Source organism: Perca fluviatilis, chromosome 4 (genome assembly GCF_010015445.1).
Source record: "Perca fluviatilis chromosome 4, GENO_Pfluv_1.0, whole genome shotgun sequence".
NCBI lineage: Eukaryota > Metazoa > Chordata > Actinopteri > Perciformes > Percidae > Perca > Perca fluviatilis.
This window is the reverse complement of record NC_053115.1, coordinates 7542538-7563748: the sequence shown is the minus strand read 5'-3', so window position 1 is coordinate 7563748 and position 21211 is coordinate 7542538. Positions and strand designations below refer to the sequence as shown.

At 44.2% G+C, this 21211-nt stretch overlaps 1 protein-coding gene across 5 annotated transcripts in view; it reads left to right on the top strand.

The window, feature by feature from the left end:
• The window catches only part of arhgap46a (Rho GTPase activating protein 46a), a 36468-nt gene extending 16963 nt beyond the window's left edge, over positions 1-19505 (top strand). For 3 of the 5 annotated variants that reach the window (XM_039798580.1, XM_039798581.1, XM_039798578.1), the window contains exons 3-10: positions 7862-9296; positions 11622-12288; positions 12534-12626; positions 15381-15454; positions 15734-15933; positions 16610-16701; positions 16798-16967; positions 17959-19505. In XM_039798580.1, the coding sequence (XP_039654514.1) occupies positions 7862-9296; positions 11622-12288; positions 12534-12626; positions 15381-15454; positions 15734-15933; positions 16610-16701; positions 16798-16967; positions 17959-18153 (2926 nt within the window). In that variant the 3' untranslated portion in view covers positions 18154-19505. Of the gene's footprint in view, positions 1-6666; positions 6858-7861; positions 9297-11621; positions 12289-12533; positions 12627-15380; positions 15455-15733; positions 15934-16609; positions 16702-16797; positions 16968-17958 lie in introns of those variants that run through there. The other 2 variants (XM_039798582.1, XM_039798579.1) reach the window with 2 other exon arrangements.
• Positions 19506-21211: the final 1706 nt, after the last annotated feature.

The window sequence follows — 21211 nt, the reverse complement described above, 5'->3', positions numbered from 1 at the left end:
GAATTTCTGGGTACTTTGAGCCTGTGAAGCTCATCAGGGAAGTACCTTGGTCTCCACAGGGTAAACATGTCAGTCACATGTGGTTATAGGCACAGGAAACTGACGCAAACTTACCACAATGTAGGACCTAAAGGTGTTACAGATCAACTAGCTTTTAACATCTGTATTGAATTTCACTAACCGTTGAGTGTCGGTGTCTGTGTGTTGTTGTCATCAACCAGATAACATCTGTATGGGATTTCACCATAGATGGTGTGTGATCTGCGCGTATGGCCATCTTCACCGTGTGTGGGCTCTTCTCCGCAGCACTGAAGTTACAGAAAGACGTGCCGAGGTTTAGTGACTGTTAAAAGTCTGCCGAGGAAACATGACAGCATGGTGTAAGACAACCCAGAAGTGGCCCAAGGTGGTTCGCGTCAGGGTCACAGGCACAGCACTCTTTTGTCTTATGGGGTGGCCTGGTACGTATAATGCACCACTAAAAGGAACAAAGGCTCCCACTTAAACCCAGTTGTTCCCCAGGGTCAACTGAGAGCTTTCTCTAACCAGGAAGTCTGGGTATCCTGAATGGAGAAGAACACCAAATTACCTGTATGTTCCCTCTCATTTAGCCCTGTAATGATATAGCAGTGCACCAGCATTCAATCTTGAAACTCGCTTTTCCTGATTGTTGACTGGCTTTGGGTTCCTTTTTTTTTTTTTTTTTTTTTTAAGATTCAGAAAGCTTACACAGAGTTGGATAGATCACTACCTAAATCCTCAACTCTGTCTAGGTTGTTTCATTGTTTATTTTTATGTGCCTATACCTAAGTTGAATTAGCTTCACACATTAAAGAGTAGATAAGATAGCTGGCTTCATATGAGTTTGCAACCAGTTTAGTTAAAGGAATGTTCAGGGAAACAAATGTAGAAAGTTCTCCCCTAAGGTGCCAACCAACTAAAAACAGAACTGTAAACATTTCATTTTAGTTTCTATTTTGGGGGAAGTTTTTAGTGATACATTTTTTTTAATAAAACGTGCTCATGAAAGCAGAAGTATAAAAAAAATACAAAAAAATAAAGACCAAACAAGCTTCTCCTCATGTGCTTCAGACCGTCTGGCTATGAGTAACGTAGGAGAAATCACCAGTGGGTTTATTTAGGAAATGAGGGGGGCGTCTTATGGGGTAGATAAAGTGTTTAAATGTTTAATGAGTCAGACATTGTCTGCATGTTTACTGAGTGGCCTCTCACGCTTTTCATCTCCCGCCACTCTGAGGATATAGCCACAAAATCTTTACGCACGCTAGAAAGCCATGTTTCATCTCTACGCTCCTGGTGTCTTAAGCTGATTTTCAGTTCTTTCCAGATGGTGTTTTAAGTCTGCCTATTTCTTTTTTTCCTTGGCGAAAAAGATGTACTTTGAACGTGTGAGCATGTTATGTGCCTAAGTTCTTTGGTCTGGTTAACGGGTACAATGTCCTTATCTTGTTTCTATACATCAGGGTTTGAGTTATAACCTGAGCTTTGTGGAGGCCTCTAAATTAACGAACATAAATAAAAAATTTAAAAAAAGGGTTTGAAGTACGTTCTCGGCTCGCACACTCTCATCAGTAGACGTAGTTGGTGCAATATAAAATAATAACTTAAGGGGATATAAACAGACTAAATGTACAGACTACATGTGAAAGTAGCAATACAATGTGTTTACAATGAGAACAGAACAGAGGTGCATTGAATGCAGTTACATTAAGCCCAAGCTGTACACAAAGCTAACACTGCAGACACTCAACTGTTCTTAAATGGACCTAATTAGCATGACCAGCAGTAGCTCAAGTAAAAGAGCACAAGATTTAGCTAAAATCAGAAAAGGATTTAATGCCAAGAAGTAGCACTTAACAAGGAATTTGCCTTGGTTGTTGGTGCATACATAAACATATTAAACATTGATATGAAATAAACAAACAAACAATAGGCTACAGAAACAAATAACACATACATATAATTATTTAACATTAAGAGGAACATAAAAAAAATGGTTGATTATACACAAAACCATATTGCTATGGGACTTAATGTGCTTACAGTTCAATGCCTAACAGTTCATGCCGCTGGGCGGAACATACCACTTTAAGAAAACGGGTGGAAGAGTCCAAGTGGTGCTAGCCTTTTTTAATTTCTTTAACGTAAATAACACTAAATATATTGAAAAATTATTAGTATCTATGTGTGATTAAAATGATGGTTGTTGGCCATGTATTAGTAACGACTCCCACATATGTAGGATTTTACTCTTCATGGGAGCTCAGCTCCCACTGGCTCCCACGTAATAACGTATAACTCCAACTCTGCTATACCCGTTCCATGTTTCACTTTGTGAATGCAAATTTCATGGTATTCTCAAGAACTAGATTACAGAGCTACAGTTGTATGTCTCACTGAAGCAGTGTATTCAAAACCTCTTTTTAGAAATGATTGAAACCCTGCTCTTACAGTTAACTTCTCTATCTGGTGCTGTGGTACGGTAGAATATCTCCAGTGTTTTCATGAAGAACCAATGGCACCACATGTGAACTGGCCTCAGGCATGCTGCTCTGGCTGCCTCAGCTGATTTGCAGCATGCAGAGATAGTATTTTTTTTAAGGTGCTTACAGGGTTTTCACTCGCATCCATTTCTAACGGAACATCACTGTTTACTACCTTTGTGGTTGTTGTTTTTCTGCGCTCTTTTGTGTGCCTGATCTTATCTTTGAGACTTGAGACTGACTGGAAACATTTTTGTGTGTGCGTTCAGTTTTTATCCTGTAATCCAAACCGTGTGCTTTAATGGGTTCTGCCATCACAAAAAGAGTTGCAAATACACTTTCAAATTTTTTAGAGGCGTGTCTCTCTGGAATTCAGTTGGGTTGGCCTCAAAATGATCCTAGTGGCTGTCCTCTGGCCCAGCCCAGCACTCCAGTGGGGGTCGGGCTGCAGGAGCCACAGACATGCACAACTGGTAGACATCTTGGCTCAGAGGAGGGAGGTGCGTCAGTTCAGCTGTTGCAGGACAGCTGGCTCTCTGGAGGTGACTGACAGGAACTACGGGGCTACCAGCTCTGCCTCAAGCCGAAAATGTTATTTTATTCTTCTCATTGATATTTTTATGACCCGTTGTTCAAAAGTAGAAAAAAATAAGAAAAATCAGCTTTGAATGTTACAACATTGTGACAAAGAGCGAATCCTCTTTGTCTTTTCGGTTTCCTTCCTCTACGCAGATCAGTGATCCCATTGGTTTGCACTCTGAGGTGTTTGTGCAGCAGAAGCTTGGCCTGTGCGACCTCATTTCCTTTTCCTGTCAAGCCAATGTTAATAATAACTCCTGTTTTTCAGACTTCACTATTCCCATGGGGTATATTTTAGAGCTTCCAAATCCATATCCCTATTTGCCAAAGTGATTCAGCTGATGGCTTTTCCAACAACTGTTCTTCCATGCAGGAAAGAAGGGAGAGACAGAACATCTGCTGACAGCAGAGTCCCCATAGTATATTTAGTTGGTTATTGAGACGACATGACCACAGCAATATTCAGAACAGTGACAGAGGTGGGTGTGGGCTGTGGATGTGAGACACCATAGCTGCTGAGACTAATTGAAATTTGCTGACCGTTAAGTGGATTTGCTGACCCAGAGGCCAATCACATTACACTGTTGGTTTCCAAAGGGCCTCTAACTTCATTTTATCTAACATTTCTGTTCCTAAAGGTCTCGCATGCTAGCTCCAGGCTCTGAAAGAAGGGGTTTGTAAGTGCAAATGTAGGCGAAGGATAGGTGTGTGCACATGCGCTGTGTCTAATCATGTGTGCTCAAGAAATAGTTGAAATGGATATCATCTTTTTGCAGACAGCAAGGGATTTGGAAAATCTGAAGAGTTTTTAGACTCCCAGTGATAATTATCATATTTAATCATTTAACTAAATTGATAGATGCTGAATCCCCCCCTTCACCCAACATCCAACACCCCACACGCGCCCCCCCCCCCACACAACCCCCCTTTAAAAAAAAATTTTTTTTTTTTTTTTTTTTCCCCCCCCCCCCCCCCCCCTGTTTAGTGTTACATAAGAGTCAGTTTTGCCTTCTGGTATCTCTTTCAGGTTCAGCCTGTCCCTATTATCTTTCTCGCCCCCCTACTTGCACCCCATTGCTGTCATTGACAGAGGCGTCTCCGTGACGATGGCACAGCCAAGCATTGTGCATGTCTCCCCACACTGCCACAGAGGCCCCTGAATGAGCCCTGAGGAATGCCAGCCTTCCCGCTCATTCCCTTGCTGCACTCTCCCACGACTAATCCCCACCCCTTCTCATTTACACATGCTCACACCCTCCTCTCTTGTCTCTCGAGCTCTGTTCTCCTTCACCCCACCCCCACCAATCGTCTCTCCACTTTAGGCCTGTTGTATTTTTTTTCACCATTGTACTGTCTTTGTCTCTCTTTTGGTTCTTGGTTTGTAATCATACTTTATTTGGTTGACCTGAGGTTTACTGATATGCAAGTGCTGTTCTAGCTGTGCAATGGGATTAGCGGCTTTGGATAGATATCAAAGACACTGTAAAGCCTTAAGGTTGGAGTTGTCTCCCGGCCCCCATGCAATCGCAGTGATCGTCGCACCAAACTCCCTGCTGACATTCAACATGTGCCAGTGCTAGAAGGGGTGAACATGCCAGACCTTTTGCAGAGCCAGAGAGGGACAATGGTAGGCAGACAACAGAAACAAAGCCTGACAAAATCCCTCTCTCCCAACACTGCGAGCTGGACTTCCTCACAGGCCCATGAATGTGTCAGGTTTCAGTCCCTGAACAATAGGTTGTTTAATGTTGCTACTGAATTTATCATAAGATATAATTTAGTGTTTGTATGGACATGAAGGAATAGGCTGTGTCTCATTCTGCATACTTCCGTCAGTACACTGCTAATGTGCACTGACCACTTACTGCCGTAGTGCCCACTTTCGATGGTTAGTATTGTCCCAAAAGGAACACTTATGTTAAAACACTTGAAATGACGAGTGGTCGGCTCTCAAAATCTGACGAAAATCTATTAAACTGACCTTTGTCGATTAAAAAAACCGACAGATTCAGCAACCATATGGCCTATTTTTCGCTTAAAATGTTTTCAGAAATACGCTTCGGTGAACTATTTTCGTAAAATACGAGATCGTATTCTGAACGAGCCGCCATTATGCTCGGTTGTGAAATCCGGGAGAAGCCAGACCCACGTGGCGCGTTCGTCCAATCACCTGCCGGTCCACGTCCCTGGTCCCTCCCCTTTCCACCTTGTAGTCAAGATGGCGCCCGTTTAGTGCGCGTAGTGTCCATCGTTCCACACTGAACCTTTTGACCGTTTTTAGGGGGTCATCCCGGTACTTTCAGTGCTCTGACTTTTTGCGTTATCTCCACTATATACTTAAAACTAAGTGTTTGAAGTGTTAAAGTAGGCGGTTTGAGACACAGCCATAGTATAGACATTTTTTGGACATGAAAATGGAGCATCTAAGGACAGCGGCCCAGGGATATAGTTTTTTTTTTTATTTTTTTTTTATGTATGATGTGAAAAATGTATAAAAAAAATCCCTATAATTAAGTTTTAACTCATACTTCCGCCCCCGGGCACAGCATGTGAACATTACATTAGGCATTTCCTGTTTGTGTTACATATGGGGAAGCCCTCTCTCCAACCCTCCAGAGGACCTCCTCAGACAGGAAGTAGTAGTCACTTGTATCTCAGGGTCAGTCCTCATAAAGTACGTCACCCACCCACCAAGACCATGGAAGACAGATTCATGATTTTTACAGCTGGCCGTCACATTAACTCAAGATTGTTTGTTTTATGTGTGAACAACAAGGTTTGATTTGTTTGTGGATAATGGAAGGGGAATTTGATTATTGTGGTTTTGTGTGTGATGTCTGCTGTGTTCTTTGGCCGTCCAATTATGAGGAAAGCCTTGATGTTTCAAGGGTGAGCTGTTCCTGCTGTAGCAAACTGGTGCTAAACGGTCAGCTGCTGAGGTGGCAATGATTTTTGTAGCGTTTGTATCACCTCCTCCTGCTTGACAGGACCAGAGTGAGAAAACCTACACTGTTTCAAAGAGTACAAACAGTGGCTTCTCATGTTTACAGCTGTCACCTATCAACCCCCTCTCCACCCCGCGGAACCGTACATACTCACACTTGCTCGTAACAACTAAACCGTAGTGGTTTGGGGTGAATCCCATCCATCAGGGCTTCTTGTCTTCACACGTGAGTCTATGTCTGTGTGTTTTTTGTGTGTTTTTTAGGCAATAAACTTTGTTGATTGGTCTCAGTGAGGTGTGGGCATTGGAGCAATCCCAACAACAGTGGTTGTGACATGCTGTCCTGGTGCTGTGCCATGTGGCTGAGATCCAGCTGTTTTTAGGCCCTGCCTGGATGGCGAATATGTGGGACTGTTTGAAGATGAGAGCCTGTTTACATTCAAACCGCTGAGGTGGTGTGACTCACTCTATAGGGACAGAGAGAGAGAGAGAGAGAGAGAGAGAGGCGAGCTGTAGCTAGGAGGACTAAAGGAAGTTTGCCGTTGGCTTGAGGACCTCAGGGGAATTGTTTCAGCATTGTTCCAGAGAGATGTGGGGAGGAGAGGGGGATCACTCCGCCTCTTTCCTCCTCCGTCTGCGTCCTCTTGCTGCCGTTACAGCCCAACTCTCAACTAAGTCGTAGTGCTCTTGGAAAAAGGAAGCCTTTGAGCACTTGGTCTGGCTCTACGCTGATCTGTGTTTATGTTTGGACTTAAAAGGACACAAGGTGATCCGCTTTGATCTAATTAATTACCCCACTGAATGTTAAGAAGAGGTTGGAGGGAGGGAAGGTAAGTCTCCTTTGCCTGCCTTCACACTTATTTACCTCTTTGACCTTTTGATTAAGAGAGGAAGTCTACTGAGCTTGTATATTCTGTACTACGTCACGTGTCTTACTCAGGCCAGCCGCCGGCTGTGTCCATGCGTGTAGTATGTGCAATAATGCCCGCTTTGGACACACTCGTTGGTTTGAGAGGGCAAGTTTTTGATCAGTCGAGGAATGAAAAGTCCTGATTGCAGGGGATGATTATGAGGGGACAGCCGAGGAAAGGGCAGCAGACCAGAGCAGCGTGACCAGATTGATGACAGATTGTTTTAGGTTGCTGGGATTAGCAATGGCCTATTGGGTTTGAAGTTAGCCCAGCTGCTCAACCAAAAGGAGAAGAATTAACCTTTTAGACCCGGGTGAAGATGCGAACTACTGTGAACTACTGCAATCCTGACTTCTCTCAGATCCACCTCTTTTCATGTGGCTTGTTGATTTACTGTCCAGATGTTGATTCAGATGGCAGACTTTTATGCTATGTGAATATTTAGATATAACCAACATTAGCTAGTCCACAGATACACAACTACCAGCAATTATTTTATATAATGTTACCCTATGTATATTCTCCCCACCCAGTCCTAAACATATATTTCAGTGAGATGTGTTTTGTTCAGTCACTCAGTATTTTTAGGCGATTTTTGCTCACACACTGGAGTTATTGTCTCATGGGTCTGAAAAGTTTACTATGACTGCCAGACTAAAAATGGAGTAAAGTCTTTGGAGGTCAGCAAACTGTTTGGAGAGGAATTTGTGGATTGCTGCAGATTTTCTCAGCCCTGTCAGCGTTGCATATTTAAAAATGGAGGATATATAGCGAATGGCCTCATGCCTGTGTATGATTGTGTATGATGATAGTGCTTTTACGGTTCGGTCTGTTGACTTTTGGGTGTTTCTTTTGACTTTATATATATATGACTTTGTTGCTTTGATCATTGTCAAATCTAATTCTGCTGATGTTCTTTTTAGGGATGCTTATCAAAGATGGCAGCCCGAACCTGGTTCTAAGGCAGCCATGTTGGTGAAAGTGAACAGCATGAGCCGTAGCCAGCCTATCCCAGCCTTGCATCAGCAGCATCTCCAGCCCAGTGCACACAGCAAAGTCAACACCGTCAACCTGCACCCCTCTAGTAATAAGACCCAAGGAGGACATTTAAGCTCCACCCAGGGATATAAAACCGCCCCTTCTGGCAAAATGGCCGCTGACACACGTCAGGCCCATCACCTGAGAAAAGCCAGCAATGGCAGCTTCTGTTTGGTGACATCAGACAGTAGCCATCCTAGTCCGCTCCTTCACAGGTCACAGACCAGCACACCATGCCCGGTCTCTCCCCAGTATGGTTGCACTACCCCAATCTATGACGAGCCAGTTTCAGAATGTCCCATATATGATGAACCCCCAACAGACATGGAGGTCGAGGGGGCGCACCTGTACAATGGACAACCTCTGTCTCGTCTGACACCTACCCATAGCCTCCAAAAACCCAGACACCTCCAGCACCCTGGTTCATCTCATTCAGGGTCCAGACACAGGAGGAATCCCTCTGCCTCTGACTACAGCCCAGCTGGTCTGGAGTGCATCAAGCACATGATAAACGTGGACCCCAAACAGGCACTTCTATCTGGCTCTCCTGTACCCACACGTACCCCTTCCCCTACCTCCAGGCAGGATCCTGTCTTGCCCCATCCTCAGCCACATCCCCAGGCCCACTCTTTGCCCCAGGCTCGAGGCCAGATGAGGGACAGAGAGCCAGGGACCCCGGGCCCAAGTACACTGGACAAGAAGCAAAGCTGGCGGGTCCTTGAGGCCACTGTCCAGCGCGCCATGGAGGCACGACACAGCAGACAGAGCAGCCAGGCTTCGCAGGACTTCCCCTCTTCAACCCCCCAGGCCACGGCAAACTATCAGGACTCTGGTTACTCCACCGGCCCCTCCCCAAGTCTGAGAAGAAAGAGCAGGAGGAGGGTGGGAGCCGGTGGTGGTGCAGGAGGCAGGCCGGGGTCGGTAGGCAGCAGCGGGGAGCTGTGTGCCCTCAACGAGAGGCTCATGGCCGAGATGAGGGAGGTGGTGAGTCGCTCCAACACCATGAGGGAGGTGAGAGCGGGGCTGGACCCGGAAATGGGGGAGAGGGTTGTCGTACCCCGGACACGCTCCCCCGCGGACTCACTCAGGTGGTACGGAGGAGGGGGAGGGGGGTCAGCAAGCAGGTGCGCATCACGAGAGGAACTGACCGGGGCTCCCCGGTCACTGAGTAGGGCAGGTAACCATGGCAACCCTGCGCTGACCCCTCTGGAGACACCAGGGAGGCAGAAAAGGACCTATGAAAAGGTAGACACCTTGGAGATGAGTGTGAATAGCCAGGCCAGCCTGTCCTCTCCAGAGACCCCAGGACCGCCCTCCCAGGTAACTCTGCCCTCTACGTGTGTGTGTGTGTGTGTGTGTGTGTGTGTGTGTGTGTGTGTGTGTGTGTGTGTGTGTGTGTGTGTGTGTGTGTGTGTGTGTGTGTGTGTGTGTGTGTGTGTGTGTCAAACAGGAAGAACATTTCTTACAGATTGTAAGAGAATACATCATAGCTAATCCAATACTATGATACTTTCTTGTCTGATTAAGAGCTCAACTGTGTGTGTGTTATTGTGTAGTCTGTTTACCTCAGCAGGTTTGCTTGGATTCAGCTTTATTTGGTCTGGAAGTGCTCGGATTACTGATGTCTTCAGTCTCACTGACAAATGAAGCAGAGTAATTCCTTAATAAAGTATCTGCGTAATATGGGAATTTCTAGCTGCTGCTTTTCTATTGTTTAGTATGTCTAGTCCTCAGAGAGCTGTAAGTGGGAGAATGGAAATATTGTGTGACTCAGTAAATACTAAAAGAAATATAAAAGCCCTAGACAACACAACAGATGTGGTTAGATTTAGTCTTTGCAGAGCACTAAAATATAAGGGTCCTTACAAACGGTGCACATGATTTAAAGATAAAAGAACTATTTTGACTTGTCAAAACAGTTGTATAAGTGGCAGCATGTGGAGCCCGTTCCAAGATCTGCTACTTCTAATCTCCAAATCCCCTCTTGCAACAGAATCACTCCCCATGCCTCCATACATTATAGTGTTTTCAGAAGCGGCCCCACTGCACCGCTGCAACTACAATAATGAATGTTTGATTCAACAGGGAGCTGTGGGATGAAAACAGTAAGGCTAATTTGTCTCTTTGAAAAGAACTGAGCATTTGTGAGTAATGCCTTTTACATTCCAGTCTTCGGTGCCTAAATGTCCCCAAGACCTTAGGCAGTGGGCAGGCAGGGCACTGCTATAATAACCACAGTCCCAGCATTACCTGTCATCCTCTTACCACCGTCCATCTGCCCTGCACTGCAGGTACTGTATACTCATATGCCATCTCTGTGCTTGGGCATCTGGGGCCCATGCCAGGCCAGAGAGATTCAGGACATGGCTTCCCTCGGTCAGGAAGGAGGGCCGCTGCGGCCCATATGGCCCAGACTTGGCAGGGAGAAGAGGAGGAGGAAGAGTGGGCAGGCTGGTACCAAGGCGTTTTGGTACCACTGTGGCTTAAGCATGTTAGACAGCAGCCAAGGAGCACTGAGCAGGCCCCCTAAGTCTGCCCTGGAATGTTCTTCAGACCTGCTGTTATATCACTCACACACACTCTCAGATTATGGCTTGCTATGTAGCAGCAGCTCTATATTTCCATATTTGAACATTCAGTTCTCACTGAGACTATTAAGACCTTTGAACTAGCTTGTTCAAAGGACACACTGAAACTGTCCATTTCCACAAAAAAACATGAATAATTCATGTTTTTAAAGAGTTGTCCACTGTCTCAATCCATAGTATGACTAAATGCCCATCATGTGCTGTGTGCATCTGTAAGCTATCTGTAAAAACAGTGTAATTTATGGAAAGTAGAAGTTGTACATTCCTATTCTCTAGTTGAACATGTGCTTTGTTCCATTTGATCTTCTGGAGTTGACCTCTGTCACCAATTTCTTTCTAAAAACTATAAACTATGTACGACCATATAAACCCTCTGGCAAAGCCGAAGCTCACATCTGCTCCATTTGATTGAGAAACCAAAATGTAAAGTCCAGCTTGTCTGGCACTTGTGAGCTCCATATTACATCAGGGTCTCATTGAAAAGACATGTCAATGCGTTTTATGTTCCATTAGTAAATTTGAGCTTTGATTCTGGCTCAGGTCTGGTGTTGTTCCTGGCTGTTTGCAGAGAATATTTGGGTTACTGGCTTTTTCTATTAAGGGAGTATGAGGTGCTCCTTATAGTCATAAACTCAACCGCAGGGATCACAGGGAGGTCTATTAGCATAGCTTTGGTTTGCAGGGTAGATGTGAGTGGAAAGGGGCAGGGGTAAGGACTGTTATGTCACTATCTGGTCACCTGCTCCACAGGCCAGGGTTCATGAGGATTTGGGGAGATTTCTTCCCCGGTGCAATTTATTTCTGGCATCAGGAAAGAAGTGTGCCAATCCTGCAACGATTCCCCCTCGAGCCCCAGCACTGCAGAGCAGAGCGCCGTAGGTGGAAGGCAGCACAGCTCCTAGTGTGACACAGTGAAGACTCTGTAGCTACACACACAGTTTGGACCTCTGCTGCACTCTTGCCTCACCCCCTCTGTCTCCTCTTCTGATACCCTCCCTCCTGCTCTTCGGTAGAACTCTTCTTCTCTATCTCATGTCCACCTCTTGTCTCCCTGCAGGCGGGCACCCTAGAACTGCAGGCTCAGTTGGAGAGCAGAAAGAAAGGCATGGTGGATGGGCGGACTGCTTCCCTAGGCCCTCATCGCCCTGTCAACCATGACAACAGAGAAGAAGGTGATGGGGAAGGTGGAAGAGCACGGGGATCCTCCTACCAGCTCTCCTACGCCACCCTGCGGCAGCCCCCGCCTCCCGACATGGGCATGGAGGACTGGGCCAGCAAGCACCTCAACATGCACACGCAAGGCCTGTTCCGTCGCCGTGTCTCCATTGCCAACATGCTGTCGTGGAACCGCGGCTCCATCAAAAAGCCCATGCTGGTCACCAGCAACCGCGCCGTCCGGAAGGAGGCCTGCGAGATGTTCAAGCTGGTGCAGGCCTACATGGGAGACCGGCCTTCGCGTCTGGACCGCCGTCACTGTGCCCTCCTCATCATCACCAAGTGCTGGGACATGCCAGGGCTGCGGGACGAGCTGTACGTGCAGCTGGTGAGGCAGACCACAGGCAATGCCACCCCGAGAAGCTTGGCGGGAGGCTGGGAGCTGATGGCTGTCAGCTTGGCGTTCTTCGCCCCCTCGCCCAAGTTCCGCTGCTACCTGGAGGGCTACATCCAGAGACACACGGACCCTGCCAGCGACAAGAAATGTGAGTCTCAGACTGAGCAACATGGTGGGTCACCTTTCTTTCTTCTCTACCTCCCTGTGTTTATGTAGGCCAGAGAGATGTTTCTCTTTTTAAAATTGCATTTGCATTTTCTTCCCTTTTCTATTTTGCTTTGGAATTGTGATTTAATTCAGTACGATCATGATGAAAAGCACAGTATTGTTTTTGATGAGCCCAAAAATCTGTCTGCTTTGTGTTTATCTAACTGGCCATCAGAAATTTGACCTTTTTGTTATCTTCTGTTTTGATAGTGACTCAGTTCATATTGGAACAGCAGGAACTAAAGCTGAAGAAGAATTCAAAGTCCAGAAAGAAGAGGAAACAGAATACAGATGAGGAAGAAGGTGAATCTTTTGGGCAACCATTTTAATATAAAGGGCCATTTTAAAATGTTCATGTTAATCAGTGTGCCATATCAGCATTAAGTCTGCCATCATCTACTGTGTTATTTTTTTTCCCCTTTTGCGTCACATTCTGTGAAAAAGGCAATGAGTACTAGCCAATTAGAGACAGAGTAGGGCGGGTCTTCGCGGAATGCGCGTTCTCCACTGTTCTCCTGGCAATGGCTGTGAAAGAGGCCATTTGACATACGGACTTGAACATTTCCGAAAAACTCTCTTGCGAGCTTATTGTTAGTGTGCCATTGTTTGAGCTACCGCGTGCCACTGGTGGCACCCGTGCCTAAGGTTACTGACTCCTGGGTTACACTTTACTTGAAGGTATCTACATAAGAGTGACATGACACTGTCATGAACGTGTCATAAACATTATAAACAAGTCATAAACGTTGATGACGTAACGCTTCTTTTAGTAAGCGTCATTCAGTTTTTGTCATGACAAGTTATGGTTAGGATTAGGGTTAGGGTTCATGGGTCATGACTGTGTCATGACTGTGTCATGTCACTCTTATGTAGATGGATAAAGTGTTACCATCTTTTGTTCATTACCCGCTCTTCAGTCCTAAATATCGCTTTAAGAACCTCCTTTGTATTTCCCGTTTGTATAAGCTTATCTGTTTGACAGAGTACAAAGTAGGCAGGGAAGGAGTCCCAAAGATGTTTTTCTACTTTCTTCAGAAGCTGTCTGGAGTCTAAGCCATGCAAGCCAATACAAATCTAACATATCATTCCCTGTAGAGTGACCACTCTGTGTGGGATGGAAAATGCAGCACTGTGCAGTTTGCCAGATGAGTACATGCTAATGTACTCGCAGACGCAATGAATGGTTTTCACAGAAAGTTGAGCTGAAAACAATATGTAGGATAAGAATTTCAGAATGTTCTCTATACACACAATGGACCACACTGTGAATCATATTAGCGGTCTCTATGCATGTCAGACGTTTAAGGGGATACCTACTCATCGGCACGTGCCCTCATTAGAGCAGCCCACACTGCCAGCTCCGATGATGATGTTGCCAAACAGGAACCCAATCATCTCACAGCAGACACCACAGCAGTGGCCTCACACATTGTACTTCAGTGACTCAGACTCCACTGACTAAGAGGTCAACGAGAGAACCTACGGAACGTTTCTGACTAAGTCAAAAGGTCTTTGGAGAGAGGAATCTTGATGAAAGTCTCAGAAAAACAGCATAATGAGGTGCTGTTTGGTAGATGGATGAAGGGGCTGAAACACGTACATTGTGTCTAATCAGAGTAATGAGCAGCTGTAAACAGCAGCAGTACGAGACGCATGTGGGAACTGGGGGCCTCCTTTTTTTTTTTTTTTAAGGCCAGACCTGGTCTGGGATTGGAAATGGACTTTGTTAGGCTCGGGCCCGGGGAAGTGTTGGTTCCAGCCAGCACTTGAATTCGTGTAGACTTGTCTCATAAACAGTGCCCAAGATGAGACTGAAGTTGTCTTCTCGACATCCTTTCAACGGCTCTGTGTTTTTGTCGTTAAGTTTGGCTTCAGCGCCTGTGTAGACAGGGGTCATGCCGTTCTCAGCCTGGTACAGTACACTCGCACTCCTAATGAGCTCATATTTCTCCTGGGCTTTGGTTGCCTGGTTGTTGTTGTTGTTTTCATGCCTGATGTAAATCTAGACAACCAGTAGTGTTTAAACCCTTCCTCACTGCAGCAAAGTGGCTCTGCACTCTTGCTTTTTCTGCGACTAAGTGTACCGCCTCTATGTTGGGAGCCCTGGGAAAAATAGCCCGTCTTTGCCAAGTTCAAGGGCAAATTATTGGTATGATCTCTCTAATTAGAGATAATTATAGCCAAACTCGGTCAGATTAGCTGCAGTTGTGAGCTTGCATGGGAGTCACCTGTTTGCCATAAATCTGGTTTGACTGTAGGGAACATGTTGGAAAGTGTTTGTTACATTTTAAAATCCCATCTGTGGTTTTCGTCCATCTGGCCCTGGTTCAGGTAGCTGATACAGTGGAGATTCTGGGAACGCAATAGACCCCCTGAGAGCTCAGGGTTTGTTACCACCGCAATGAAAGATGGGTATAATTTATTTTCATGAGTGCACACGATGACCCAACAATCAAGATTTTCTGTTGGCTTTTTGGTTGTTTGAAAGCTAGCATACATAATCCAGCTGTTGATAGCCTGTGTCTCTTGAAGGACATCCAACCTCAGAAAACAACATTGTTTCTCTAATGCAGGTCACTTCCAAAATAGATCTAGGCCCTACAGTAGCTACTTGGGGCAGGTTGTAGACAGGGAGCCTCTGTGTTTCTCATTCGCCCTTCATGTCTGTGGATGCTGATGAATCACCTGAACGTTGGAGGTGCAGGCCGGATCCTGTCTCTAAAGCTTTTGTTCAACAGCAGTAAATCTTCCTTCAGCCTGACAGTTTAGCCAGCCCTGCTCTAATCCCCATATGCCAGAATCGCACCGTCAACATGTCTCTCCAATTACCACTGCCTGCCTCTCATACGCATCTTGACATCTGTCCCGGGGCTCGAAAAACACTGTTGGTGGGAAAGAATTTAAATAATTTATTAGTTTGTGTGTTCAGTAATGCCTGATGCTTAAGGGTTTTACATAGGGTCTTTGAGGGCATAACAAGGGTGTGCGAAGTGTTTCTGGTGGACTTTGGTTTCATCGTTTCTCAGTCGTGAATTTTTCTCTTCTGTCAACCTACAGGTCTGCCTATCAGCACATATGCCAAGTTCTGCCATCGGAAACTGCAGAAGGTGGCGATCACCGGAGGCAAAAAGGTACGCTAAAAGAATAAAGAAAGAGGTGTTAAGCTTTAGATGTTGCGTGTACATGCTATTAAAAAATATGTCCCTGTCTTATGATAAAAATAGGATGTATCAGCTTGAAAGTTGTGATTTGGCATCTGAGTCATCTTAGGTACTGTCACAGAGAGCAACATAATTATAGGCACACTGACACGGTCACAGGTAGAGACATTAACACAGGCCCAGTCATAGTAGCACAGCTGCATACACAGGTTGTAAATCTTCTCCTTTCCTTACCTCTCGCCCCTCCAGGGTCTACGTAAGCCCACCTTGGAGGAGATCGACCACAGTAGGCGGGCCATCGTCACGCCCTCCCTGTTTGGCAGTTCTCTGGAGGAGGTGATGGAGAGGCAGAGCGAGCTCTTCCCAGATAGGAAACTGCCCTGGGTGCAGGTTCAGCTTTCCCAGTATGTTCTGGCTCTGGGCGGGGCTCAGACGGAGGGCATCTTCAGGTAAGAAAGACTTAACTCAGCCAATTACATGCCTCGATTCGAGCAGAGTGAGAGAGGTGGAGTCTAGGAAATTAGAAGGGGGATCTTATGTACTGTATCTGCTTCATTGTATGTATAGTGTGTATAAACAAATGTGTGTGTGTGTGTGTGGTCTCCTGTATCTCTGTATTTTATAGTAGGCTCTCCCTGTGTACAGTACACACAACAGACAGCAGAACAAACACAGCCCTGCTTTGCTCCTCAGACCAGCACCGTTTAATTTGATACTTCATAATATGTGTTTACATTACTGCTTAAGCTTACAAGCATGTGGGAACTACACGACTGTGTGTTTGTGTAGGATTCTCTCCAGCGACTGTAATTCTGTAACATCTTGACTTGTTTAGAAGAGCGCTCCCTTACCCTCCCTGTGAAACTCGGCTCCTACACGCAACGCGGACCGTCCTGAACAGTGTGTTGTTTGGTTATGTTATGTTTATTCGGTTTTCGGTTTGTTCCAAATAAGCACTGCAAACTAAGAGTACTGTCAGCTACCAGGACACATTTGAGGCCTATTGGGAGTGCAGTAGCAATGGCTTTGCCACAGGGCATGGAGAATCTGTAATGATGGGAGTAGGGGTCCCTCTTGTGGCCACTGAGTGTAACTAACGTGCTGTTTTTTTTTTTCTTTCCCCAGAGTGCCTGGAGACATTGATGAAGTGAATGCGTTGAAGCTCCAAGTAGACCAGTGGAGGATCCCAGAGAATCTCTCTGACCCCAATGTCCCTGGTAAGGAAGGATGTATTTGGCTTGTTTGTTGTCGTTTGTCTGCATGTATGTGTTGGGTGTGAATGTGAAAACTAAGGGTACGTTTGTCTCGTTCAGCCTCTCTAATGAAGCTGTGGTATCGGGAGCTGGAGGAACCTCTCATCCCAATGAACTTCTACAAGCAGTGTGTCAGTAACTGTGACGACCCAGTGGCGGCCATCGCTGTGGTTCAGTCTCTGCCTGAGCTCAACAGGCTGGTGCTCTGCTACTTCATCCACTTTCTGCAGGTAACTCACGTGTTGACAAAGATTTATAAACACAGCCCATACCCATAATTTACCCCAACCAGGCACCCTGTTCCACTCATACCATTATGGTGATATCTGTACAAGTTTTTTTGCCCCTGCCCCCCTTTAGTTTAATTTAATGAAGAAGCATCATTTTACCTTTTTCTTTTTTTAGTTAATTTCTTTAGATTGTTTTTTTTGGGCTTTTCAGCCTTTAATGTATAATGTAAGGCCGCGAAGAAAAAAAAAAAAAAAAAAAAAAAAAAAAAAAAAAAAAAAGAGAGAGGGGGAAACATGCAGGAATTCTTCACAGGTCGGATCCGAACCCTGGACCTCTGCATCGAGGCATAAACCTCTTATGTTCATGTGCGCCTGCTCTACCCACTGAGCCAACCCGGCCACATCAGGTTACCTTTTGGAACACGCACATATTTGTAATATTACATTCAACCCTAAAAGCAAGATCATTATTGCCAACTAAACCTTATACAAACAAGCGCAAATTCGCAGCAGCTGTGACCACATCCATCCGATTTAAAAAAATGAATAAACTAAAATTGAATAGATCATAAAAATCTGAATTAAAACTCAAAGTCAAATAATTATTAGATTTTCCCCAATTTTTTTGGTTTTCACTGACTGAATGAGTGTAAACATTTCTTAAAAAGAACAATACTTTATTTAAGAGTGTTAATTTGTAGTTATTTTTTTACACAATACGTTCTGCGTACAATGCTTGTTATGAATTTCCATCCTGATACCTTCAAAAATGTATTACCCCTACAATAAATAGTAGAACTATTCAACTACACTTGGACTCCTGTACACAAACAATTAACCTGATTACAATATTTAATATTAATATATTTCAGTTGAGCTCTTGGATAACTGAATGTGACTCACACATTACTCACTGCAGGACAATGGTGAGCCTGCACACTCCCAGCCTTGCTCATTGCTTTCTCTCTCCTTCCATCCTGATTATCTCTAGGTGTTTGCTCAGCCATCCAACGTGGCTATAACCAAGATGGATGTGAACAACCTGGCGATGGTGATGGCACCTAACTGCCTCCGGTGCCAATCCGACGATCCACGGGTCATCTTCGAAAACACGCGCAAGGAGATGTCCTTCCTGAGAATGCTAATTGTTCACCTGGAAACCAGTTTCATCGAAGGGGTGGTGTAGACACTGTAAACCGAGCGCAGAGCCCACCCTCAAGTGCTGAATCAGCATCTCCAGTTACACATTTACAATCGTGCATAAACACTTTCTGTTCAGACCACACTGGAAACTCTTCAGGTGAGATATTACACCTCTTACAACACAAGCAGTGTGAGAGCAGCTTGGACTTTGGACCCTCGTTTTCACTTGCTTTCTTACCGAGAGACAAGACACCTTAGGCTCCACTGTGTTTTTTGATACTAACATCAACAGTGACGGATTTAAAGTGGCTCACTTTAATGACCGTATTTTCTAACCGCTGCATGTGAAAACAGATTTACTCTTGTTTCTTACTAAATGGGTAGTACTACAGTTTCATAGAACAACTGCGTTGTGTAAAGGGAGAATCTTACAGTATTTACTTTACTTGCACAACAAAACATAAAGACAGCAGCGTTGACATTCTGGTTTCATTCATGTGTGTGTGTGTGTGTGTGTGTGTGTGTGTGTGTGTGTGTGTGTGTGTGTGTGTGTGTGTGTGTGTGTGTGTGTGTGTGTGTGTGTGTTGTGTGTGTGTGTGTGTGTGTGTGTGTGTGTGTGTGTGTGTGTGTGTGTGTGTGTGTGTGTGTGAATGAAAGACACCCTTCTTTTATCATGTACAGAAAATATTAAAAAAAGTTACAGAACTATTGTAATGGTGTCTTACTAATAAGCTTGCCTGTGCTGTTTTGAGTAGTTGTACTGAACGCTGGTCTCCTCGTATTTCATTTTTACGAGACACAAGAAGCCGCACCACCACAACTATTCTGAGTACAGAGCCTTCATTTTAAAGCACAAACTGGAAGGATGTGCAGAAAGCTCTTTATAACGGATGGTGGCGATTTTCTAAGAAAATAAACGTAGAAAGTGCTTTGATTTTACAACCTTTAAACACAAGTGAAGCCAGACGAGAGTGTTGTAATTACAGTTTATGTCACAGGGATGTTGGAGGTTGGTAATACTCGTTCTCTTTTATCTATAAAAAGGCTTTCAATCGGAATTGTGTTCTCTTTTGTTTGTGGTCTGTATGTTTTGTTTTTTTTGGCTCAGGTCTTATGATAAAACGGGTGTTGGATGTGATAACTGTACACGGCCTCCCTCACAGACTGAAAATTTGATTAATCTAACACAAACCCCTGTAATGAGAATGGATTATGTTCAACTGTCAAGCACTATGAGAATGTAGATTAAGCTTTTTGTCTCCCCTCTCAGGCTTTGACCATGTAAATAAATTCTGCGTGTAAATAGTATTAACTCTGCTTAAGTGTGTTCTAGTGATCCAGGTTAAGGGTGAAGTTAAATGTTGCTGTAAAGAGCAATAAAAGGTGTTTATGTAATTGACTGTTCATTTCTCTGCTGTAACCGCCTGCCTTTTGAACATAGGACTGATTCAAACCACTTTCCGTGTCTGTGTGTGTGTGTGTGTGTGTGTGTGTGTGTGTGTGTGTGTGTGTGTGTGTGTGTGTGTGTGTGTGTGTGTGTGTGTGTGTGTGTGTGTGTGTGTGTGTGTGTGTGTGTGTGTGTATATATGTGTGTTTGCATACCTACTTGTTATGTGGAATGACTGTCCATAAATAAAGATTTGTTCAATTGTAGATTGGATGCCTTGTGTTTATGTTGTCATGTTTGCCTTTAGTTTGATAGTGGAGTGCCGAGAGGAGACGGGGGGGGCAAGGAAGCGAGGAGGGACACCATGTAACATAGACCCCTGGCAGGAAGATGCAACCTAATGATTTAAAAACAAATAATGCATTAGTTGAATAATAAAATGGTGTAGCAAAATGAGCTCCACAAACAGAGAGGGTGGAGCACAATTTAATTTGTAAGATATACTCCTGACCACCTAAATCGGTGAGAAGGATTTTATCTAAAATACTTGTAGGTGACAATGATATTTTAAAGGATTCTCATTTTACCTCCGTGCATTGTTTGGGTTTATTCGATTTGATTAGGATCATTTATTCATTTCAGGTGAAATGAAATGATATTTAAGGTGTATTTGTGTATTCACACTTCAAATCTGGATTTAATGAATGACTAAACTAATGGAATATTATATTTAAAGATTTGTAAAAACAGTTTAATTGGTCTAAAGGGGTCAAATCCCTGCAGATTCACAACATAACATTACGTGTATTCCTTAATTTTGTCCTTGAAAGGACCTTAACTTTTCAGTTAAGGTGAAAACTCAAGGGTTTGTAACATATGTATGTTTTAGGAATTATGAAGGGGTTTTAGGGATAATTAAAGGGTTAAAAGCCCTTAAAGTGAACCAAAAACATTTACAAATTGAATCTTAATTTAAAAATGAAGGTCCTTAATTAATGGGATGTTTTTAAAGGTTTTATCAATTGTAAGGGTCTTTTCTCCCTAAACCATGCATATAATGCATTTCAAATACCTTAAAATATTACAATCTATTAATTTATCTAATAATTACCCCATACAGCCATAGAGGGCATCTCTCATGTTCAGCTTTGGATACACAACAGGTGACAACAGTCGCTCACCATCCTGTCACACAGCATTACCCACACTCATCCAATCTTCAACTCCTTTTATGCACATACTGCACAAAACTGCCACCTGTGTCTCTTTTTTTATTTAACAGTGTTGTATTTAAGTATACTTTTAATGTACCAGTAGTTTAGATAGATAGATAGATAGATAGACAACAAGGCAACAATTGTTTATTGATATGGGTTACGATATGAATTAATTACATAAAGACATTTATGCCAGCCTAAAATGGTGGGCAAAGCCAAAATTGAGTTTAGCTCATATACTGTACTGTCTATGGTTTAGCTTGGTCACCCTCCACTCCTGTAAATAAACAGCAGTTACTTTGGGTGGACAGTGGGTGGAGCTATGCGCCCATCTGATCTGTAGATCGATGAGAACAATAACGTAACTTGCTCAAGGATCCACATGTAGGCTATTCATATATAAGAGTAGCAAGGTATAGGCTAATGTTGGCCTCCATTTGATTAACTGGTGAGAATATTGTTATAATAGTCACGCCACGTCTTAAAAGCTTGATTTG